This window comes from Scleropages formosus, chromosome 16 (assembly GCF_900964775.1).
Source record: "Scleropages formosus chromosome 16, fSclFor1.1, whole genome shotgun sequence".
Taxonomy (NCBI): domain Eukaryota; kingdom Metazoa; phylum Chordata; class Actinopteri; order Osteoglossiformes; family Osteoglossidae; genus Scleropages; species Scleropages formosus.
The window spans coordinates 14662645-14688037 of NC_041821.1; the positions used below are offsets into that span (position 1 = coordinate 14662645).

At 43.0% G+C, this 25393-nt stretch overlaps 2 protein-coding genes across 2 annotated transcripts in view; one reads left to right on the forward strand and one right to left on the reverse strand.

Annotated features, from left to right (window-relative positions):
• abca1a (ATP-binding cassette, sub-family A (ABC1), member 1A) overlaps positions 1-1553 on the forward strand; it is a 33966-nt gene extending 32413 nt beyond the window's left edge. The window contains exons 48-50 of the mRNA XM_018738281.2: positions 8-100; positions 659-902; positions 1291-1553. Coding sequence (XP_018593797.1) covers positions 8-100; positions 659-902; positions 1291-1431 — 478 coding nt within the window. The 3' untranslated portion in view covers positions 1432-1553. The remainder of the gene's footprint in view (positions 1-7; positions 101-658; positions 903-1290) is intronic.
• A 7767-nt stretch (positions 1554-9320) lies between these two features.
• Positions 9321-23627, reverse strand: LOC108925916 (beta-1,4-galactosyltransferase 1-like). The gene is made up of 6 exons (XM_029259116.1): positions 22520-23627; positions 21110-21345; positions 16217-16404; positions 13054-13176; positions 11400-11504; positions 9321-10701 (listed from the first exon to the last, which is right to left on the reverse strand). Exons 1-6 carry the CDS (start codon positions 22860-22862, stop codon positions 10566-10568), a joined length of 1131 nt encoding a protein of 376 aa, XP_029114949.1. The 5' UTR covers positions 22863-23627; the 3' UTR covers positions 9321-10565.
• Positions 23628-25393: the final 1766 nt, after the last annotated feature.

Sequence of the window (25393 nt, forward strand, 5' to 3'; positions counted from 1 at the left end):
CCCACAGCATGGAGGAGTGTGAGGCCCTGTGCACTCGGATGGCCATCATGGTCAATGGGCGGTTCCGCTGCCTTGGCAGCGTCCAACACTTGAAGAACAGGTGAGGGCAGGAAGATTCTTTGGCTGAAGACTGTGGCATTTAGGTGCACTTAGACTTAGGTCTGTTGTGTTCAGGCCTTCGGAGTCCCAGAATAGCCTCTGCTCGAGTGACCTTGAGTAGGTTGATCAAACTAGGTTGCTGTAGTACAACTTGCAGCTGCAAACGATTCCTTTCTTCGCTGCGTCAGTTAAGTGACAAGGTATCTGGAGCAGTAGGCAGTGTAAGGATTACTGCTTTAGATTTACAATCTCAAGGCCCTGGTTTGCATCCTGCTACAGTACCGTTAAGCAAGTTACTTATCCTGAATTGGTCCCGTAATAACAGCTTTCTGTGTCAATTGGCACAATGTAAGGTGCTTATCCATCATTATAAAATACCTTGGAGAATTTCATCAGCTAAATAAAAGTTAATAAAAATACTGGCCAGAAATACCATATTTTTCTGAGTGAAAGGGAGTTAGTATCCCATCAAGAACTGCAGTAACCCCCTTTCTGTGTCATGAACACAACTGCATCACCTGTCTCTTCCTCATCTCTTCGTGTTTTTCTGTCCTTGTAGGTTTGGAGACGGGTACACCATCATCCTTAGGGTGGCCGGACCTGATCCGGAACTGCTACCCGTCATGGAGTTCATCGAGGCGGAGCTCCCGGGCAGCACGCTGAAGGAGCGACATCGCAACATGCTGCAGTATCAGCTGCCCTCCTCCCTCACCTCTCTGGCGCGCATCTTCAGCATGCTTGCCAAGCACAAGCAGCGGCTGCAGATAGAGGACTACTCTGTGTCTCAGACCACACTGGACCAAGTAAGGCTCCGTGATGGTGCTGCTCACACCGGGCCGATCCACACGTCCCTGGGCTTCAGTTGTTGTAAACTTGGGTGCATTACTTATTGCTCAGAAAAGTGTGCGAACGTCAGCACCACGACTGTGCTTTATTAGATCCCGAGTTGATGGCTCTTAAAGATGATTTGATGACACGTATGCTTTCGGTGTGTGCAGACAGTCAAAAGGCTTCTTAAACAAGGAGCTCGTGGGTATTTTTAATTAATGTGGGAGATTTAAAAAAAAAAAAAAAAAAAAGTTAGAGCTTTAATTGTGATTTTGTGCTCGAGTGTAGTAAGTTGATCCGTGATGTCAAAGGGGGTCTTTCTTCATGTATTAACGCCCCTTTTCCTCTTGTCGTCTTTTCCAGGTATTTGTTAATTTTGCCAAGGACCAAAGTGATGAGGACCATTCAAAAGACATTTCACTTACCAGGAAAGACACGGTTGTGGATATCACACAGCTGAATTCCTTCCTCAAAGATGGCAAGATGAAAGAAAGCCTTGTTTGAGCTCAGTCTTTCCCGAACTCTTGGAAATGAGCAAGTGTATTTTTTTTTTTCCTTTCTTTATCGTCTTTCAGTGGAGTCGCGTGCCTAGGCGCGGGAGCGACAACTCGGACATGCCACTGAAATGAAACTCAATGCAAATCAATGCAAAATTCCTCTTTAGTGTTAGCGGGGATGAGCCTGGAGCCCCTCGCCAGTTTGAAGAGACAGCAAGTGTGAAACTTGAATACACTTTATTTGTTCCTCAGCTATGGCACAAGGCTGTAGCGCCATAGGGTGGGTAGACGAGGGTTTTCTACCGTGCGCATTATTCCTGTCCTTCACTGCCAACTGTTGTAAATGCCATTCAGGACAGACTCTCTTTTTCATACAGTACAGACTTTCATACTGAAGAATCATAAGCTTTCTCACAAAATAATGCAATTTTTAAAGTTAGTAATTTGATTTCTTTTTCAAAATATACAGTTTTGTTGTCCATTTATAAGCAAAGCAATATATTTTACAATTTGGTCAACAGTATATTTTACAGTTTTTTGGTCCAGTATCTACAATATAATTTGACTTTTTAACACTCCAGTCAGAAACATTGCAACCACTAAATAGCGTGGAATGTACTGGACAGTTAAAGGATCTAGAGCTCTTATTTTTAAAGTACGTCTTTTCGACTCGGCAGGACAAGGTTCGGTTGCAGAGTTTGTCACAACACCTCAGGAGATCCGCTTAGACGTTCAAATTACAGATGACGCACAAGTCCGGTGTTTCTTTGCAGATGAACACCGTACCAGCCGTCAGTTAAAAAACAGCGTATGTGAATATAGTTGTAACGGTAGCGGGTGCGAACGGCTCTCGGCAGGAATGTTTTGCATGCTTCTTTTCATTTGGGCTGCACGTGTAAGCTGCAGTGGGCAAGAGGTGTAGTGACGTTGTGTCATTGTCGGGCCGTGTCGTTCGTCTGCAGCGCCGCTCATGCGCGGCTGCCACGGGTCTCCCCCCAAAAGCGCCTCCTGTTGATGTTCTCGTAGTACCTGTGAGCCGAGTTCGTAAGTAAAGTCATCCGGAGGAAAACCGCCGCCACCGCAACCAAACGAGATGCTCGGGTCATATTAGAGCTCGTTGGAAACACGTCGGGTTCGCACGTAACGCGTGCCTGAATGGAAACGCCTGCGCTCAGTGTGCCGCTGCTGTGCCGCACTGCTGCAGCCACATGCACCGATGCCACCGTCTGATGGGTATGCTTGCCACTGCAATTTATCTGCCTCCGTGGTGCAGGAACCGTGATCCGTGGGCCGTAGTGCCAACAGCTAGTCGAGACGGCCTCTGGGGGAGGTCAGAGTGACTCCTGGCTGAGAGTTCGCTTCTCATTGGACACAGCGGAGGAAGATTTCATTCCAAGCACTTTATTTGCCATCTTTATCGGGGTCTTTTTTTTTTTTGCACTGTTATCAGCAAGCGTTTTAAACATTTTGTGTTTCATTAATAGAAGAAAGAAAAAAAAGATCTCCCGTGGTCTGTGTTTTGTGTTTTAATAACTGTTTACATTTGAAGTATTATAAAGGACTTTGAAAGTCTCTTACTTGTCTTGTTACTTATTTGCAGAATAAAAACTTTTCACCTGTGAGCTTGCTTTGTATTGTGTTTGGGTATAAATTTCAAAGCACAAATAAATGGGAAAGAGAGGGGGGAAAGATTTTAAAAATCAATTTTTAAAAAGACATAAAAAATTTGGGAGAAAGAAACTCACAGGGACACTTGACTGATTTTTTTTTTTAAAAGACTTATTTGCTGTGATTTCAAAAACCTCCTTCATGGAAATATGTGTAGCTGTTGGCAATTTGTGCACACTCGTAACTTTCTCCTGTCTAGCAACACCTTTTAAATTTATTCATTTAGCCGATGCTTTTCTCCAAAGTAACTTACCGTGTTAAAATTACTATAAGCTTACAATTATTCACCCATTTTTACAGTTGGGTAATTTTACCAGAGCAGTTTAGGGTCAGTACCTTGCTCAAGGGTACTATAGTTAGAAGGGGGTATCAAACCTACAATCTTCAGATATAAAGGCAGTAGCTCCAACCACTACACTACCAAGTGTCCCGGATACCAGCTACAACTTGTCTCCAGCAGGAAGTCACCAACTCCTGGACTAAACACCCTTGAGTTCCTGATTATGACCTTAGCAGTGCCGTGAACAGCAGCTCTAGTACATTCTGTGCTATGAAAGGGGAAAAACACACACCGCTCCTAACTGGGCAGAACATCAGTTTTAGGCCCTTTCCACCAGGATTGACCTTAACGACACTCAATGGCAAAGCAGTTCGCTCTGGACTCTAAAGAAATAAAGTAGTAGCCAGGTCAGACTAAGGAAACTGAATAGATTTGTGTTCTATATACATATACATACATATATATATATATACAGTTAATAATATATATACACACATATACACATACAGTATATATATATGTATATAAATATATATATGCGCACAGTTTGGACAGAATACATGCAGTAATGGAAATAGTAACAAGCAATCTATTTTCGGTCTATTTGTCACAGTCGTGCAACGTGAACACAATTTCTATATTAACTGTGAAAAACAGGTGCCGTCACATGTGCTGCCTGCTGTGACTGCGGGAACATGAAGGTGTCCTGCCACGGATGTACCCTGCTTCCTGAGGTTCCAGAATAAACATGACAAACATGCTTATGTTATGCATCTGTCGCTTCTCGGGGCCAGTTTTATCAAGTTTACTGAGACACGCAGTCAGTATTTAAGGTGAAACACTTTTTAATACATTAACCTCCATGTCTCCGTTATGCCATAATTCACCCCCCTTTTACTCTACTGCCTGATTCTCCTGTTATCATACCATCGTCTTTAACAACACAGCACTTTGAACAGATTACAGAAAAGAACTGTTTTTACTTTCATTTACAGTAGTTTTCAGTGTTGTTTTAAACATCTAATAGTTTGAAATAATGTACTAGTACAGCGAATATATCATTGCATGCGTTCGTTACTGAACCAGAGAATTATTTTATGACCGGGTTTAAGGAAAGGTCCATGAAAAATTACCATTTAAATAATATCAAGGTAAAATACAATACCAGTCAAAAGTTTGAGTACACGGGAAACAACTTTGGTTTCTCAAGGTGTTTAGTTAACAAGTTTGATAAGGAAATTAGGTGATACATTGTCCCAGTCCTTCTGCAGCACTTCTCAGAGGTGTAGGACACCTTGAAGTTACTTCGCTTTCACTCTTCCTTCCAGTTCATCCCAGTACTGCTGACGTTGCTGAGGTTTACTCAGAATTCCGACAGATGCTGTATACCAAGGTCATATTCTGAGTCCTGTACGGTAGCAAAGACCGTTTGTGTCTTCATTTGTGTTTTTATGTGTAGACCATGGATTCTTTCAAAGGCTTTATTTTCAAATGCCCTTCTGAAACTCAAAAGGGACAGCTGGTAGTGTAGTGGTTAGAGCTGTTGTCTTTGGGCCCCCAAGGTTGCAGGTTTGCTCTCCAGCTGTAGTACCCTGGAGCAAGGTCCTTACCCTAAAATTACCCAGCTGTATAAATGGGAACTAATTCTAGGTAGACTAATGTTTTAAGTTCAACTAAATGAATAAATGTAAACATGTTAAATGTTCACGGTGAGATTACCATAGCTCTTGCTCATGTTATTTTCCAGTGATGGAGCATTTGAACACGTCATTAAGGACTGCAGGTTACGGGTTGCTTTAAAAGTGCTGGAGTTTGCACCTATTTTATTGTAGAAGGGTTCATAAGTAATGTTTGTTTCCTGTCATAAAGTATAATTCCCACACCTCATCATCTAGTAAAACTTACTTCCCGAAACAACATGGCTACTAAATTACTGCTGTGCGTGTTTACATTTATTCATTTATAGCTGATGCTTTTCTCCAAATAACTTACAACATTAAGGTACTTAAAATTATTTACCCATTTGTACAACTGGGTAATTTTACTGGAGAAATTCAGGGTAAGTACCTTGCTCAAGGGTACTACAGCCAGAGGTGTACATTCAAATCTGCGCATTGCAGTCCAAAGGCAGCCGCTTTAACCACTGTGGAACCAGCTGCACCCTTTGAAAAAAAAAGTTTGGTGTCTTTTTTGGTGTGCCATTTTCACTACAGGTAAAGAACTCTGTGCCTTTTCTGAAACGTTCCACGTTAAACGTTATAACAAGTGTGAAAGAGCGCAAATCTGTAGGGTGGTGATAACATGTTTTCTGGTATTTCTGGTGATGACTAAGAAAATTTTACAAACATTTAATTGGTCAAACCCGCTGCTTATTCTGGATGCAGAGGACAACTGTGGACTGCACAGAAAGGAAAGACAGCGATGCCTGTCTTTACTACCATGACAAATAAAGAACATACCCACATCCCAGATATTTGCCAATGAATATGATGCTTATTCATTAAACAGGTCATTAATTCTATGTTAAACTCTAATTTCGTTGTACGAGGGCGATGACACCAATCCAATATTTGTATAAAGAAAAACTGTAAGTCTGTGGTCAGGCAGACAGTGTTAGCTTTCTGTAGTAAACTGGTTTCAGGTGCTGCAATATTTGCTCCTGCAAATTAATATTTGATCTGGACAGTTTTTTCAGGACATTTCCCTCATCATATTTGATCTCTTCTTATAGGGATGCTTTTCAGTATTTCTCACAGACTACTGGCAAATCCAGTTTATTTGCTACTGAAAATGTACTGTTGATTGATTTATAGTCTCGAGTAATATGAGTGTTGCGCCCACATGACAATATAAAATATAAAACCAGGCCATTGGCTGCCATACACACACAAGTTATGTTACAAAGTTTTGTTTCTAAGATGTACACAATGGATATCCTCAGTATGAAAGATAGTCCCTGGCGAGGAGAGATGGCTGCGCTATGAGAACACCTGTGCCAGGTGTCACACATATGCACATAGCAACAAGAAAACATAACTGAGGAATCAGTATCCGGCGACAATTTATGGAACAGTGTGCTACACTGGAGAATTTAACAATTTATGTTTATCATCTGTCTAGGCTATAAATATGTGCTCTTATTCACAGATTTGTACACATTCACTAGTTAAAAGTACACGTACATTGAGGCCCCCATCAGTTGATGGGCCCCTTCTATGCCGATTCATTATTTCAGAACTACCCAGCAGCACGCAAGCTTACTGCTTCAAAGCCGGGCCTCACGTTGGAGTGCAAGCGTTACGACACATGCCCCGCGTGGCAGCGGATCCCGGAATCGCTCGGGCGTGTTGTAACGCGTACGTGAGATGGCTGGCATTCTCGGCCAGTTGTAGCTCGGAGCAGCACCTGCGCTCACAGATGCAGGTTGTTTGGACTCCGTCCAGCACGTATTGCGGTGAGGAAATCGTCATCTCAAAACTGTGACTGGAACCTTTGCGTAAAAAAGCCCATTATTTTTCTCAAAACGAAGCACACATCTAAATGCACCGTAACTCTGATGCCACCTTCTGTGACGTGACAAATTCGGTTCTCAAAAGCTTTGGTGAACTCGTTTGTTTATGCGCAATCTCTTTTCACGGCACACAGGATCTTCCAGTTCGGCCGGTTCCAGCTGCACTGCGATGCTGAGCAGGTCCTCTATGTTTCGACCTGCTTACCATTATCTAAATGTCACATCATTTTGAGCCACATTCAGGTGACGAGTGGGAGCGGTACAGACTGGTAAGGGGAAGTATCAAGTGATGACAGTTTATTTTTCCTCATTTCAGATTATTATGAGGGCTTGGTGTACAACATCCCGCTCCAGGTGTTGGGGTCAGAAGGCGTCATAATGCCTTATGGAAGTGCCATGTCTTGCAACTGAAACTTCCATGTTTGGTTAACCGTGCTGTTGTACCCTGAAGCAAGATACCTGCTCTGATCTTTCCAGGAGAAATTACTGAGCCGTATAAATTGACAAATAACTGTAAGTAGGTTAGCATACAAACCTCACATGGTAAGCTGCTTTGTAGAAAAATGTCTGATAAATTAATAAATATTTGTAAGCCCGGCCCAAGAAAGAAAGAGGAAATTCATCCATATTACCCCGTGGCAGCTAGGTGTATTGTGTAAACTGACGGCGTTTGTATATTGTGGTTAGAGTACATTTAGTCCTGACAATGTTAAACAGTCACATTACTAACTTGAAACCTGGAAAGCATTTAAATTAGGTACTGATTATGTTTTAAAGATCTGACCTCAATAGACTATTGAATTCTATTATATACCATTTTTTCAAAATTACTTGAACGTATGCAAAGGTTTTTAATTGCGGCCTACAAGCCTGATTGGTGACTTAGAATATTTCCAAATTTTCTGCTCCTATAAAGACAATAAAAACTGCCTCCTGTGGTCTTACCTGAATAAAATAAAAATATTGATGCCCCAGTGTCACCCTGCTTTACAGGCTGAGTCATTCAGAATATTTAAAGGCCACCAGGAAGAAATAAAAAAATAAAATTAATGACCTATAAAAATGTTACCATACAATTCACTAAAGATCTAAAGAGCATAATTTGTCATATGAAAAAAGGTACTGGAAATACACCCCTCTCTCAACAGATTGAACTTGTGTCTTGTTTCAGCCTTGATTTTCTATATCTGGGTTCTATCGCATTGCCCCCCAAAGTACTTTTCGCTCTTAAATCTGTCAGCAATTACATCACTGATGTACTTTTCCTCATCATGATGCACATTTACTGCACACATCTTGCAACACACCTGCGCACGTCATTGTTGATCTAATCTTGGGTCAACAAACCCCCTCAGCCTGGTGACCCAAGCAGGGTTGATCGAAGCCCGGTGTGCGTCCGGGTCGCACTACCTTAAACCTAAAATCACCTCTCCTGATCCCTAGTCATCTAGATGCCCCCTCTGCAGCCTCACTACCAGCTTTTATAGTGTGCCCACTCTCATTGACTCTGGTACCCAGCACAGGGTCGGCCCTATACGGTGACTTTCCTGCAAAGCCTGTCCATCCCACTTTAACCCTGATCACCTAAGGATGTGCTCCTGTGTCCCTCTTCTTAGACAGTATAGGGATGATGGAGAATCTTTTTTTCCTCTCCCAGGAGAAAAGCGTATCTTAGACAACCACGTTCTTTACCTAGCTAACTCTTTCCTCTACGAAACTCTTCCCAGGAGACCTTGTGTTCCAGCACTTGTAGCGACACATATTCTAAGCAACCCTAAAACATTGCAACGTTGCAGGCTTCTGAAACTGAGAATGAAGTTGTGGTTCTGCTTTATGTTAGGTTTCAGTCTGGTCAGAAGGCCTAGTTATGACTAAAAATGAGTTAGGAAAGGTCTACAGGGTCAGACTACAGAGGTCCTGAAAACTAACCATTAAAGTGTAACAACCCAAGTTGAATAGCTACTGCTGCGAGCACAGATACCATGGCTAACACGAACAACCACCACACAGAATAATGTCCATTAAATATCATTGAGTGTGTAAAACATGTAGGTGGCAGACTTCTGTTAATTAGGTAAATCTTTCGTTAATTAGGTGAATTTAAACCTTTACATTTCTGTCTTCATGTTTATCCCCAGTAGGAGATTTGCATGAAAACGTTAGAGGAAATCCACAAGTTAAAAAAAAAAATCTGCTAACCTGAGTCATGCAACTTGAAACTTCCGGTATGAAAATTTCTATTACATCATTCAAACAGATGGTGTTCAACTCCAACGATTATAGTTAACTCTCTCAAAAGGGACATTAGCAAAATACCAGAAGAAATAAAGAGATGGTTGTAATTCAGCTGGATTATATAAATAAACCACTTCAATACTTTTCTTTTAAAGCATTGGCAACAAAAGTAAGAATATTTTTATTCAAATCCAAGTGTGCATACAGTTTAAAAAATGTATTCTATATATGTAATGACCTCCATAAAACAAAATGTAAAACAACTTTCTACACATGAATCATATTTTGGTATGCTTTCTTAACCCCCCCCCCAAAAAAAAGTTGCTTGAATGCCCCATCACCTTGTAACAATTACACAATACAGTTACTAAACAGTGATATAGATCAAAGCAGTTTCGTTACAGGTGCAGAAAACAATGAAACAAAAGGCACCGATACCAAATATTTGGCTCCACTGTGAATGAATGAATGGCTCAACATCATTTACCGCACCGTGGGGGAATTACCATGGTTGGTATGCGGACAGGTCCCTCATTATAGGTTACAGGAAGTGGACCGCAGCTCAAAAACTTCGACCAAAAACCTTCCGAAAACCTGAACTGTACTGAAGTTCGTCGTAAAAATATTTTGCAGGAAAGTCATTATGCAGGAAGTCTGACAAAATGTGCAAGCCGGATACAGCTGTCAGAGAAATTTGGAGCGTCTGTTTTAACCCACCAATCTCTCATCAACATAAGTTGTTCGGAGCACAAATTATACACCACTACGCAGACCAGTTTCCTCATGTGCCTCAACTAGGCTCTGCAGTTACATCAATTAATATAAAACCAGTGGGAGTACTGAGAATCAGGTCCTGCTTATTTCCTTTGTCTTGAAAACTGTCCTGCTGTATTCTTTTGGGTTATCATTATCTTCACCTTTATCAGTGAGATACGACAAGTTTTCACAACACTTAGTTTTCCTGCATCTGAAGAAATGGAACATCAAAACTACAATGCCAACAAATAAATACCTTACAGTGATACCACTGAGTAATACAGAAAATATGATGGAAAAGTCATACATGAGAAGTTGACCAAATGAAACCAAAGCATTGGTGAAAGAATTCCAATTTGACGGAAGGCTCAGAATTTAATTTCCCAGAAATATAATATATAAACGTGTATTTTTCGATAATCCTTGCATTTACTGCAGTACTGCTGTAAACGGTTCCAAGATAATTCTAAAGTTATCCTCAAAATACCCCTAAACAAAACAAGATCAAAAACGACATACAATTCACAGTCGGAAGTGCAAACATCTCACAATGAGATCTCTGAGGTTTACAGATCTGTCCTCAACTCTTTCATTTCAGGATTATGAAAAAGTCCAACACACATTCACACCATATCAAGGCACATTTTGGCTACTGCATAAAACAAACAAAATCCCCCTGATCAAGTCAAAGTTACCTAGAAGGCTTGCCCACATCCACAGTAATTTTTGTATATAGCTTGTCCTTCTCAATTCGGATGACTTTGTACACCAAGCTGTTGATGCCATCCGTGTTCATCGTTTCTCTGGTGTGGGCAAGTCGGTCAAACCTGTGACACCGGAAACAACACAAGAGTTAATCAGGTGACACTAAAGGACACTAAGAAATGACTATGGGGATATAATTGGTAGAAAATACCTTATCAAGCCTCACATTTTTTTTTTCTAGGAATTTAAATATACCCTTCCCCAGCACCCAAACCAGACTTGTTCCTAAAAATCTATATTTTAGAAACTGACTGGAATACAAGACATTCCCATTAGTTCTTAAAAAAAAAAAACATAAAAAACACTAGCCCATTCCTGAATGAACACAAGTCCACAGAAAGTTCACCCAAAAATACACACTTAAAGAATTATGAAGAACATTCTCCTTATTGGACTAATCGCCCCATCGTCATGTTTTGTAAGGTATCACCATTACTAACGTTGCTTCAGGAGCAAAGTTTTACAAAAGTTTTCAGTTACACTGGAACACAAGTGAGCTTATTTGTCTGTTTAAGGACTCAATGCATGGAGGAGATAACGCTATAATTCAATCTGTAAAAAATTCTTAGGGAAAGCACTGGCTGGTACAAGTATTTCCATGTGTAAGCGTACATTTGTACATTTAAAAAGAAAGTTCCTTTCCCTTTTGGTGTTTAGAACAATGGAGAGGGTAAAAAGCATTTTACACTATTTGGCCTTCAGCCACTGACCAGTTAACAGAGCACTACACCTGCCCACCCCTAGAAAAGTGTCAGGTCACCTCTGAGGATTGGCTTCGTTCTTCTCATCCCTTTGATGGCGGATCATTCGGCATTTTCCCACTTCACTGTCTGGCCGGGAGATCGACATTCCCCTTGAAGCTACCCTGTTGGAACAGTGCACACACTTTACGAGGGCATCCCGGCAGGGGAGTTGGTTGGTGGGGGGGGTGGTTTGTCACATGGAAAGTTAACTTAAAAATTAGGGATCCTTTTTTGTACACGTTCAGGGCTTGACATCAATGGTTGCCCAGTTGTCTGGGGCAGGTAAATTACTAACAGTCTCCTAGTCAGACAAGTGGAAGCGTAGGACCGACAAGTCGACAAATTAAGGAACAATGTCTAAAAATCTGATTAAAAAAGACCCCCACCCTCACTGGAAAAAGCAGATGGAAACTGGACTGATGCAGAAAGATGACATAATAATGAAGAAACCATGTGATGTCACTTAGTGCATCATCAGCATTTTCTTTCTCAAGATCATTTCTTGCTAAATAGTCCAAATTTGTCAAAAGCCCCTATATCTTGCCATTTTCTTGGCACCTTTTTTAATGCTGTAGCCTTTTTTAAGTGTACTTCCTTTCATAGACTGTCTCACAGGGACAAATTAAACCTAGACATCTACTTATTTTGGTCTTTCCAATATGTTCTGAAATTGGACACTGTAAAGTTTCACGCGACAGCTAACATCACAAAAATTCCTGTCCCACGGACAACAACAACAACAAAAAAAAGTTGAGCCCTAGTGTTAACGCCATGCTTCATTCTCTATGGGCTCACTGAAAAAGTGAGCGAGAAAGGCCTGCAGCAGGTCTCAGATGCTCCCCTGACCTGTTATTTTGATGTCATGTGTTACTTAGGTATTACAAAGGCATCTTAGAAAGTTCAAAAACCTGTCTTAGGGAGTTATTAAAAAAAAAAAAAAAAAAAAAAAAAAAAAAAAAAAAAAAAAGAAGTTTCCTAAATTACACAGAGCCATACACAGTGCAGCCCAGAAAGAGACAGGCTGTGCCAGACATTTTTAGAGAAAAACTTGTTCACAATTACACTATTTAGCCACTTATAGTCAGATTTCCTCAATACTCCATGGCTATGCATACTGCTCAAAGGTACTGCAGCATGGGCCATCATGGGACATGACTTTGTAACCTTCGCTTTAGAAATCCATGCCCTTAAATCTATGTTTACACACCCAATACACACTTCTGTGTGACAGACTGGGAGATGTGGGTTGCTGTCCCTGCCCAGCATTAAAAGAGTATTGTGCCGCATATCGCTAACCCGGGGGGGGGGGGGGGGGAAATAAATAAAAATCAAAATTCGAAGTACGGTTTCCACTGAATCTCTATTGCGAGCTCACCATCGTAAAGTCAAAAAAAAAAAAAAAAAAAAGGCGCAACTCTAACCATCGTAAATCGGGGACCACCTGTATACTGTTAGGAGTTCCAATGGGGAAGATCTAAAGCTGAGGAAACACTACTCTGCACTTCACATAAAACACGTGGAATGGATGAAGCTTCAGCGAAGAGCAACAGTTAGAAACACGAGCAAAATTATCAGTTTTACAGAAGCTATAAATACTGCAATTTAGCACGTACCATTCAACTTATGTAAATAAATGTAAATAAGAATATAGTTACTTCATATTTTTGGTACCTGTTGTAGATGTCATCATCCTCACCTCCCCAGCCCCAGTAGTTGTTGGGGAAGCCATTAATTTTCAGGTACTGCTCCTTGCTGAGAGCCGAGACTCCTCCAAAGTACTGGACGTAGGGCAGTCTGATGAAAGACACGAAGATGAGCACGGAGGGAAACACAGCACTGTAATGTACACCCGTCTCACATAACCCTGGAAAAGTTGTAGGACCCGGCACGACACCGCTCGAAATTCAGATTCGTTATCATCATCATCATTGTTATTATAGGCACAGCCATGCTAAACGAACACATAAGCACTTCAGTACCATAAATACCTTCACGCTAGCATGAACAAAGCTTTAAGATCAGAATCGAATGAAAATGTAGCGTTAAATATTTGTTAGTAATGCTTCATGGCGCCTCTCACAACATAGGGTCTGTGTGCTGTGTGGAGAGTGACACAAAAAGCATCCTTGGGAACTTTTATTTCTTTGCATCATAAACATCCCTGAGCCAAATTACCAAAGGTCTCTGTCCAGTGTACCATGTCTCACACCCTTTGTCTGCGGGGTAGACTCTGGTCCACCACCAAACTGTACTGGAGAAGCAGTTATTGATAACGAATGCAAGTGTGACATTAAATGGTAAGACAGAAATAATTATTTTTCAATAGGTGAGCGGCCCTTGGGAGAGATGGTGGTGGGACAGTTGCGTTCTGACCAAGTTTTGTCTAAGTGCACTGCAAAACTGCCTGCTATGTCTCTCTTTCTCTCTCTCACTCACACACACACACACACACCAAAATTCCAAATTTAGGGGAGTTATTTCTGAATTGGTACAGCCAAAACTGAATCCTGAGCGCTCGGCTAATGGCTATGTAGTGTCGGTACAACACTGGATCGTCATATTTTGAGGATGTGTTTCTTAGCTGGAAGTGAGTACATGAGCCATGTAGGTCTGAATCTGCCACAAGGTCTTGTTTCCAAAATGCAAAAGTGCAAAATTCATCTTAAAAGGACAATTAAAGCACTATTGTCCTACATTAAAAAAACACCCGTTTTTTATTATTACTTTTCGGTGACATTTCTCATAAAGACCCGAATATCAGACCTCAGAAGATTACAGTGGATAGTCCGGACGGCTGGAGGAATCATCGGCGCACAGCCCCCCCCCCCCCCCCCCCAAGATCTGTACTCGTCCAGAGTGAGAAAAAGGGCTGGTAAAATCGTCCTAGACCCTCCGCACCCATGCCACTTCCTCTTTGAACTCTTGTCGTCTGGCCAGCGCCACAGAGCACTGAGCACCAGGACAGCCAGGCACAGGATAAGTTTCTTTCCTCAGGCCATCTACCTCATGAACAGCTAAATGCCCCCTAGGGAGTAAACTGGTGCAATAAACAATGCTATTTATATTTTTTTTCCCCCACATCATATCTCTTATTTACTTTCCCTTGCATTGTATATAACATACCTGTACAAACACATAATGTCTAGTGTCTATTTTGTATATTGTGTACTCCATTTATTTATTTATTTCTTTTAACCTTTATCAGCCCACTCTACTTTTATTATCTGTGTCTTGTCACTGTCATTCTGTCTGTGCTGTGGAAGTTTCTGTCACCAAGACGAATTCCTTGTATGTGTAAACATATTTGGCAATAAAAGCTCGCTCATTCATTCATATTTTTTCCAAGAGAGATAAAGTCAGTTTGATGTGCTCATAAAGCGAACACACAGACTGGGGCGATTACACAAAACGAATTAACCTCGTCGGACAAGACTTGAGTGAAACGAGCTCCTAGTCCCTGAACATTCCAGTCCACATTGCAAGCATGCTGGTCATGGCTTGGCCCTCCCTTACCAGATGTGAGGCCAAGGCGCCAAAGCGCTTTTTGTTAAGAAAACTTTTCGGTTCTACACCAGGGTTGGGCCATCATGCCTTATGCAAGAGGCACTAAAGGTTTGTGCTCTGTCCTACAACTTCACTGCTCATCTGAAGCTTTCATCTTAATGGAAGCCCATTTTAGTAAGAGAAACCAGGTGAAGTTACCCGCTAAGTCCAAAGTGGGCCTATGAATGAATCTGTCATAAATTCATTTTATTCAAATGATTTGTTAATTTAACTGCTGTGAATCCAAATGGTGTCAACTGCTTCGTTGAGAACAAACACTGTTGAGGCTGGCTGTAGGGGCACGTGACAGCGCTCCCCCGTGTCACGTACGATCCCTCGTCTCCTACTGTATCGTGATGGGGGTGATCAAGCTTTCTCAGTTTTGACGATTGAAACTGCTCAATGATTCTGCTGCTGAGGGCAAGAACACGAGATCCCTTGCTGCGTGTGCAGTGCATACAAGTGAGGCTCTGTGAAAATGGCTCCACACCATCCAGACTGGGCTTCACTAGCACTCCAGGCATCAAAAGCAGGAAATGGATCATTAACCATCCTCAGTAAGAGACCTTCCAGTGCCATGCCATTTAAGGCTAAGTGCTTTCCCTGCTTGTCTCACCTCAACAGAACCTTCATAGTGCTGAACATAATCTAGACCAAGAGTCTATAAATAAGGAACAGTGAGGATAAAGGGAGTTTAACGCCTTCAGAATGCAGAATAGCACCATTTGCACAGAACAGGACGATACAGCATTTTATTCTGCCCGTGTAAAGACATCACGACCTAGTCCTGCAACAATCGGAAACACGTGACGCAAAAGCTGTAAAACTAGTTGTGCCTGCCTGAGCAACAATGCAAGATGAGTCAACCTGTTGCAGTGACACCTTTACACTAAAGTCTCTTGTTCACAGGAGTAACATCGTTCATCCACAACCAGTGTATCTGTTGAGTTCTGGGAAGAATACAAGCCTCATTTTCCTGTCTCTAAGCAAAACTTAACATTATACGGAGATGAAAATAGCCCTGGAAAAAACTGTTCTCAAAGGAAACTAAAGGATGCCTTGAGAAGTTCACCTGCGCTGTCACTAAGTGTAGAGTTATGATTCCAACACTTGGTTGCACAGATGTGCTGAAGCCTGAAGCAGTGAAAACGCAACTGAATTCCAGCCCAAAGTAATAGACACACTGGACTAGCATTTTCACTGAGGCTCATCACCTCAATGCACAATATGCAGAGCGGTGTGTCTCGATGGCCACACGAGCTGTATAGACGGAGGGCGAAGGGTTACGTACTTGAAGCCAAACTTGTCCATGGACACGGCGAGGTGCCGCGGCTGGCTGTAGCACTTGTAGGTGTTGCGATCATCCATAGGAATGAGGTCCACATCGCTGAAGACAAAGCATTCGTAGTCGTATTCTTTCAACGCTTCCATGTAGCCGATGTTCAGGAGTTTGGCCCGGTTGAACGTTTCCTCTTCGTCCTGTACGGGCAAAGAGGGCGGTGGTTATTTTCAAAGCTCTCTACTGCTCACCGCTGTACATTCATCAAAACTTACCTACTGCTCTTGAGGTGCTGCAAAATAAATCCGTACAAATTTTTTACTCACTGGGATGTTTTCACCCAATTTTACCCTTTTAATAAGCAGCACATTTCTCTGGAGAGGTTTAGTTTAAAACCACACTCATCTCTTAGGTTGAAGTTGTTTATCCTTAACCACACGACAACCTACTGCTCTGTATTTGACAAAGAACTAGTCTGACTAGAAAGGTCAGCCATTCCAAAACGCAAACATGAGCTGTGAAAAGGCTTCTGTTAAATTTTACCCCACAATAGAGCACATGTCCTCTAATATTTGAGCTGACTCTTTCACATTAAAACAAGCATGTGCTGAATCTCAGGCAATTTGGGGGAAGGAGGAAAAAAAAAAAAAAAATATCACAGCAAAGCACATGACTGTATGCTAAATCTCAGGAAATAATTGTTTTATCAGAAAGAGTCACGTCAATGGACTTTGCCAGGAAATCATAACAGAGGCCTGTGTAAACACAAATATTTGACATCTTAATACATGCTCTAAAGTTTGCCTGAGAGCAGGAAAATTAATATATTTAAATAATGCATCCAGATCTTGAAGAACAGGGACACACGTATGTCTGTAAAGCTCTCAGGTCATGCCTCTATGCCATGTTTAATAGAAGAGTCTGGACTTGGATTCTTCTTTTTTCTTTAGCACATATTTAAGGGATACTGGGAATATCAGCTGATGCCCAGACTGAACAACAATTTTTCACCAATCTGTGCAAGAGGAAACAGCAATGCGCAACAAATACTACAAACAGGCTGCCATTCCTTGAGTAAGGTACATTTTGAATAAGTTACTATCTTCCCATTTGAAAGAGGAACACGTGGGCTACAACGATACAAATACATTAACAAAACAATACTGCTAAAACAATCTTTGCTCCAACGCTTCTGCCTTGTTTTCGTACTGCTACCACTTTTCAACCTCTTCTAAAAACAATAACCAGCAAGAATCTGCCGGTTTAAGCTATAAACTGGACACTTATTCCATCACTCAAAAATCCAGAAGATGCTAATTTAAAAAAAAAAAACAACTTAGTACTTTGTCCAACAATCCCTTATTACTGCTCACGCACTGTCATTCAAACAGGAAAACCACTATGCACTGAACTCTATCTCAACTGAACCAGGGTGTCTTCCCTTGAAAACACAGGCCTTTCTTTTCCAGTTTTGGCACAAGTTTAATAAAACATCTCTCCGCTGTGACTTGAAGGAAGTGAGGCTGAAAACTAAAGTATTTCAGATAAAACAAAAGGACCGACCATCATGGGGAACATTCGGGGGCTAAGTAACTCATACAAGTAGAGTAATATACGAATGAATGAGAATTAAACTTCATTAATGCCGACAGGAAATTCAGTCGAACGCGACAGCCACTTGGTGCAGTGCCATCTTTCCGGAAAGCAGTCTCCAGTAAGAGGTGGCCTAATGGAAAAATTAGAAATTCAACAGCTTTAGCTTTTTCTCTATCAAGTAATTGAGTGGTGCACCATCAACGGCGATGAGAAAATAGGGGTAGGACCCAAACTATATATGGCAGCTATGGATAAATGAGAACAATAGGTGCCATATGGTATCTCGGGAGCACCAACTGAAAGTAATTTCTACTTTACTAAGCTCAGAAAACTGAGTATATAGTTCACCCTGAGTTTGAGACTCAGCTCAGCTGGATGGCTGCATTCCCCCCTTTGGAAATTACACAGTCCATAAAATGTACTATTGCACAACTTTTAAGGTGAAGCTACAAAGGGGTATTACCACAGGCACGGAGAGCATGAGCTTGTACACGTGGCCATGTGAAATGCTATCTATTCCACAACAGACACTGGCTTCTGCCTAAATTCGAGGGAGTGCTGTCTCATATCACTGCCTTTAAGATAGATTCCAGGAATAAGCAGTTGGTTCCATTTTATCTACAGCAGTGAGCCAGTGATCATTTATTCTGTTTCACTACTTGGTGAGCTCCAGGAAAGGAGAAACATACACTCAACGGTTTCTTAGACCTTCTCACAGGGAGCCACAATGTGTGCTGCTTCACACTGCAACCCAGCTCTCAATTCATTAACGATACTTTAACAAACCCAACTCTGACATAAATATTTAATTTTTTTCCCCGATATTTTCTGGATTTTTCTACACTTGCACCTTATCTTACAAACATGTGTGCTGCATATTTGTGAAAATGCTTACTTTGACATCTGTGGTCATGAAGACCTTGGAAAGTCTGGTCCTGGCCAATCTAAAAGGACATCCCAGGTCCCCTAATAGATCCCTTTCGATTCGCGTATCGAGCGAACAGGTCAGTGGATGACGCAGTCAACATGGGTCTCCACTATATCCTGCAGCACCTGGAAAATCCAGGAACGTATGCAAGGATCCTGTCTGTAGATTTCAGCTCCGTATTTAACAGCATCATCCCAGGACTCCTCCATGGTAAATTTGCTCAGCTCACTGTGCCTGCCTCCACCTGTGAGTGGATCACTAACTTCCTGAAAAACAGGAGGCAGCAGGTGAAATTGGGGAAATTCACATCCAACTCCTGCACAATCAGCACTGGTGGTCCCCAGGGATGTGTGTGTCTCCTCACTGCTCTTCTCCCTCTACACCAGTGATTGCACTTCAAGGGACTCCTCTGTCAAGCTCCTCAACTATGCAGACGACACAACTCCAGTAAGACTCATCGGAAATGGTGCCGAGTGTGCATAGAGACGGGAGGTGGAACAGCTGGTCGTTTGGTGCAGTGGAGATGACAGTGCATTTCAGGAGGAACCCCCCCCCCCCCCCCCAATACTGCCCCCTCTTTATTTTTAATAATGCCATATCAGTGGTGGATACCTTTAAGTTCCTAGGAATTACAATTTCCTGGGACCTAAAGTGGAAAGCCAACACGGTGTCCATCACAAAAAGGCCCGGCGGAGGCCTTTTTGCTCAGCAGAGGCCCAGCTGAGAAAACTCAACCTGCCAGAGAAGCTGCTGATCCAGTTCTACACAGCAGTCCTTGAGTCTGTACTCAGCCCCTCCATCACAGTCTGGTTTGGATCAGCAACCACACAAGAAAAGAACAGGCTGCACCGTATAGCCAGGTCTGCAGAAAAGGTCATTGGCTCCGTACGGCCCTGTCTCCAGGACTTGTACTGCTCCGGAATCAGGAGACGGGCAGGGAAAATCGTGACAGACCCCTCTCATCCGGGCCACAGCTTTTTAAAACTTTTCCCATCCAGCGGGTGCTTCAGATCACTGTGCGTCAAAACAACCAGATAGAAAAACAGTTTCTTTCCCCACACTCATGTTTATGAACAGCTGATTGCTGTTAATCTGTGCAATACTTTCTCCCTCTTACTTATTCCCTCCCTCGTTATTTATTTCTCCCCCCAAAATTAATCCCTGTATGTATGTGTGTATATGTATGTTGTGTTTTATTTTTTGGTTTACTCTACACTATAAGCCATTGGGAGCCGAATTCAAATTCCTTATATGTGTGTGTATACTTGGCGAAATAAATCGGTTTCTGATTCTAAAATCAGAACATTTAAGTATATTTTTTACTGGATTTTCTACACCATTCCATTTTCTAAAATGTCTTGTTTAACTGGCCCACATTTCCCTTCTGCCAGTAGCTATCTGTAAAATCCACTTAAGGGCATGTGGATGGACAGGTGGGGAGGGGGGCAGTCTACGGTGTTTTCTGGATTTTCCAAACAAATTTCATTCCCCTCCCCCACACACACACACACACACACACACACACACACACACACACACACACACACACACACACACACACAAGCGCGCGCACTGGCTGAAACCGCTTGTCCCGAGTGGGGTCACAGCAAACCGGAGCCTAACCCGGCAACACAGGGCGCAAGACTGGAGAGGTGGGGACACACCCAGGACAGGATGCCAGTCTGTCGCAAGGCACCCCAAGCAGGACTCAAACCCCAGACCCGCTGCATCACACGCCCCCTCGCTACTGAAAACTTGATGTTTTAAATCAACAAATACTGTATGAATGTCATGATCTCAGGGCAATAGCCTGGCCAGGTAGTGCAGCGCAGATTTCTCTCCCCCTCATAAGCTCATTACACACACTGGTGCCACATTTAAAAAAAAAATTCTATATATAAAAAAACAGGATCTCTGATCACAACCACTAGGGGAATCTCTGCGAGACCACACTCCCTTCCTCTCACTTTGCTTGTTGTTCATCACTCCTTGATTTCTGGATTAAGGCTGTTGCTCTTCGGACCATGACATTCGCATCAAGCCCCTTGCATTTCGGATAAGAACCTTGCAGATCTTGACTCTCACTTCCCGAACCACTACCACGCAATTCGGACTACAACCTGGATGAAAATTAGGACCCACTCCAACAAACCCCACCTGGACTGTGTTCCCCTCCATGACAGACACTCTCAAGTCACACTGCGCCTCTTCACCTACCCGCCTCGGCTGTTCGTGCAAATACTGCTAACACAGCTCTGCGCTTGCGTTGTCATTGCTCCATGTGAAATCATGAAAATGCAATACCTGTTAATCAGCTGAAAGCATGTAAGACCTGAGGGATTTAAACTCACAATCAACAAACCATCAGTCCAGGTCCCTACCTGGTTGATGACGTACACGCCGTAGTCCAGCTGCTGGCGTTGCAGGATGGGGTGGAGGTAGTAAAGCCAGAACTTGAGGTGCTCATCGCGATTACGGAAGGGGATGATGATGGCCACCTTCTGCAGGGCAATGCAGTCTTTGGGCTTGTAGCGGCCCCCTTCCCGCAAGTTGGGGTTCTCTGCTCTGATGGTATCCATGCTGACTGGATGTGAAAATTCAATCCTCAGAGGGCCCACTGTAGGAAGACCACCCAAATAATTAAGTAAATTGGAAAAAAAGTAGTTGTACAGTAAGAGTGAAATGTCTCTCAAGGAAAGAGAGGGACTGTGCTTTGAGAACCACCAGTATTTTTAAAAGTAGAAAGCAGTCTGCTAGTGTGGTAAGCAACCACATTACTTCCTTGTTGTTTTTGGAGAGGCACATCCAAAAGGCCACATTAGGACCAGCTAGCATTCCTGCTGACCTTGACGAAGATGATAAGAAGGGCTGGGTCAACAGCACCAAAGTCCAACATGCCATTAACCTTTTATGGGGTCAAATGATAGGCTGCCAAGTGAATAACTCTCAGGGAGCCTAAAATGATGACGTGTTTCCTAGTCTAGTTGAATTAAATGTCGCCTCAACTTCTTGTTTCCCTGCAATGCCCTGTCTCACCACCCAAGGGCCTGTCTTTGTTTACCTAAATGGTGCAAGGATTTGCCATGAGACATCAACACCGCAGGGTTGTGAAGATATCACCCTGGCGGTGCAATGTTAAGTGTGGGTTCTCCAGCTTCCAGTAAAGAGGAAGTAACCTCGGTACACAAAACTATACCTGAACTTGTGAAATAAATCAATAATAGACGAAAAACCCAAAACGCTGCTTCTGCTATTAGCACTTCAATATGGTGATACGAACAAAACAAAAAAAAACCTGCTCTGGGTGACCAATAACGCATTCAGTTTCACAAATTTAGAAACAAATTTCATAAAAATCTGACAGTTTAGAATAAATCTCACTAACACTCCACAGGTAGCGTGTGTTAAAAAAAAAACACATTTCTGACATATCTGAATGGTTAAGTGAATGACTCCAACTTGCTTTACAATCTACAGAGATGGGAAGACAGAATCTGGGGCCAGGAGCTATTTTTGCATTCCTCCTGAAAAGCTTGATAACACTAACTAACAATCACATTAGGTTTTACTGTCGGTACCCATCCTCTGTATCGTATATAATACAGTTTCATACAATTTTACTCTCCCTTTATCATAATGTAATGCACACACTATGTTTTCTATGAGATGTTCGTAATACAGAAGCAGTATATAAGTTTAATAAGAACTATGTGTCACTCATATTTGTACCTAATAGTTAATAAATAATAATAATAATAATAATAATAATAATAGATGATGACTGTGCTTACCCAGGAGGGGCGACGGGTCCGGACACCTGTCCAGTTTGGCGTCAGTCGGCGGAGCGCTTTTGTTAAGAGCGGAGAGCTTTTCTACTGGCGCCGGCGTGACCGTGACGGAGGGGTCCGGGGTTCCGAGCTCTGCTGCTGCAGCTCCTCTGCTGCTGCTGCTGGAAGTCCGCTCCGTTTGGTCGGGGACGGACGGCTGCTCTTGCTGGAACTGCAGAAACGAAGCGCTTATATCTAGATTCCTCAGGTAATAAATAAAAATAAAGGAAATGTGAAGCAAGCAGAGACACACGACCAGTGTGCACACTCTGTGCAGGCAGCCGAAATTTAAAGTTGACTCCCCCATGTTTCACACTGGACCAAAAAAAGAAAGAAGAAAAAAAAAGTTGATTCCAAACTTCGTGGAAGTTCTGCGAAAGGCAGTGCTGCTGCTGCCCACACGCGCGGGCGCGCACAGGGACGGTGGAGAGAGTTTGTCGCGGACTAGAAGACAGACGCGAGTGTAACTTCCGCCGCGGTAACCCCAACGTCCATATCCTCCAAGGTGCGTCTTTTTTACACCTCGGTACAGGCAGCAGCCGATCGCACCCTTCTCCTCCCTCGGTCCACACCTCTCTTCCTACACCACATGGCTCCGTTATACTCGGGAGAACTTCCACGAACGGGTCAACCGCGTGCCTTGAGGTCAGACTCAGACTCAGACTCTTACTCGGGACTATAGCTGTATATCCGAGGAGTTGTATTAAAATTAACGGTACTCATCCCGGAAGCGCTCTTCGTAACCTGATGCTAAAGACGCGGGGGTCCGAGCGACGCTTCCTTTGTCGCTGAAAGCTGGCTGGGTGAGAGCGCGTCTTCCGGCCGCAGCTGACTGCTCGCAGCCACGGCACAGTACCGTTGGGCTGGGAGGGGGGGAGGCGCGTTTGCGGAACTCCAGTGCCACTTCTTCTAGCCCCTAAAAAGTTCTTACGCTGCTGCAGTTTGACGCGACACGGCGTGACAGCTGAAGCTTTAAAGCGCCTCTCGTGTTTGTCTTCGGCGCGTTAGCTACATATATGACGACACATAAGATGTAAATCTGGAATTAGCTCATGAATTTTAGCCCCCCCCCCCATCCGCATCTTGACAGCGGTAAGGTTAATTCACCTCTGAACTTAATAGAGTCATGAGCGCCATCCAGTGGCTGGAAAGAAAAAGTCAAACATTTCGGGGTCACTCGCTGTCAGCCTGCGAACAGAAAGCATTTCGAGGCTCGCGCACTGAATACATTCAATGTAACATTGTACACTGCTGATGGAGCTCATCCCGGAGCAGTAGCTCGTGAACGTACACCCTAGTATTTTTTATAGTAGTTACTCATTGCGGCGGCAAGGGTTTGGAGGGAACGGTGGGTGGGCAAAAATTTAGGGGATTTAAAAAAAAAAAAAAAGAAAAACTATTTAAAAACTATTTAAAAATGGGCGCAGTGGGTTGGACCGCAGTCCTGCTCTCCGGTGGGTCTGGGGTTCAAGTCCCACTTGGGGTGCCTTGTGGCGGACTGGCGTCCCGTCCTGGGTGTGTCCCCTCCCCCTCCGGCCTTACGCCCTGTGTTGCCGGGTAGGCTCCGGTTCCCCGTGACCCCGTAAGGGGCAAGCGGTTCTGAAAATGTGTGTGTGTGTGTATTTAAAAATGGGGGGATGTGTTTTTTTTTCGGAAAGGTGCGCCAGTCTGTCGCAGAACTTGAGTAAGTTAAAAGTTTCTTTAGCTTTAATATTGCGGCGCTTTTGGTTGGGACGAAGAAGGACTGTGCACAGGCAGCGTTCATCTCGAGCGTTTTATTAGAACACCGAGAAATGATGCTCTCAGAGGACCCGGTTTCCTGCGCCTCCAGCCAGCCTCCTTACCTCCTCTAGGGTTTTCTCCCTTTTCCTGGCCAATACGGTCACCCGTTTATTTTGCCCGTAAATCCCGCCAGTGGTTACACAGTTTCTTCACATTTTTCCCATAATACAACTATTTACAATAAACGCATTCCCTGTTGAAACTCGCAGTAACGCGGGTCGTTACAATATTTTAAACTGCATTACATCCTTATGTATTTGGGTGGCACAGCGAGGGGGCGGCGGTTGGATTCCCGCTCAGTCTGTGTGGCGTTTGCATGTTCTCCGTGTCTGCATGGGTTTCCTCCGGGTGCTCCGGTTTCCTCCCACAGTCCAAAGGCATGCTGTTCAGGTTCACCCATAGCGCGTGAGTGACAGAATGTGTTCTACTGATGTATGGTTAAGTGACCCATTGTAAATAATGTACAACACTACCAGTGTAAGTCACCTTGGTGAATAAGATGTGTGGGCTGATAACACTACATAGAGTTTACTGGAAGTCGCTTGGGGAGAAAAGCGTCTGCTAAATGAAGTAATATAACCTATAGAGCTTAATTATTTGTATGTGCATCAACGAAAAATATTCTGCAGAACAAGGAACTTCCTGACACGGCGATGTGGGCATGTATGTATAGCCTAGTGGTGTCATTAATGGGTGGGGTAATTTTCGACTTACGTGAAATCACACGTCCAAGAGGACGGAACGTTTACGTAACTCAAGAAGCGTCTATAAATGTACATGTGAGTTGCTAAGAAACGTATGCATTTTAAACCTGGAGATATAAAACGCACAGAATTGTCCAGAAAGGCAATATAAGTACGAATGACCTTGTGTAATGTTAAAAAAAAAAATTCTAGGAAGGTGATCAGGATTAGTCTGTCCTGAGTTTTGTGCTCCTTAGTCGTGCGATGAACATCGGTGCATGATTAAGTGGAAAGAAACGAACCAGGTTTACTTAAGAATCACATGTCTGCAACTATGTCTCTTTTTCTCGATGCAAAAATGATATTTTCTCTG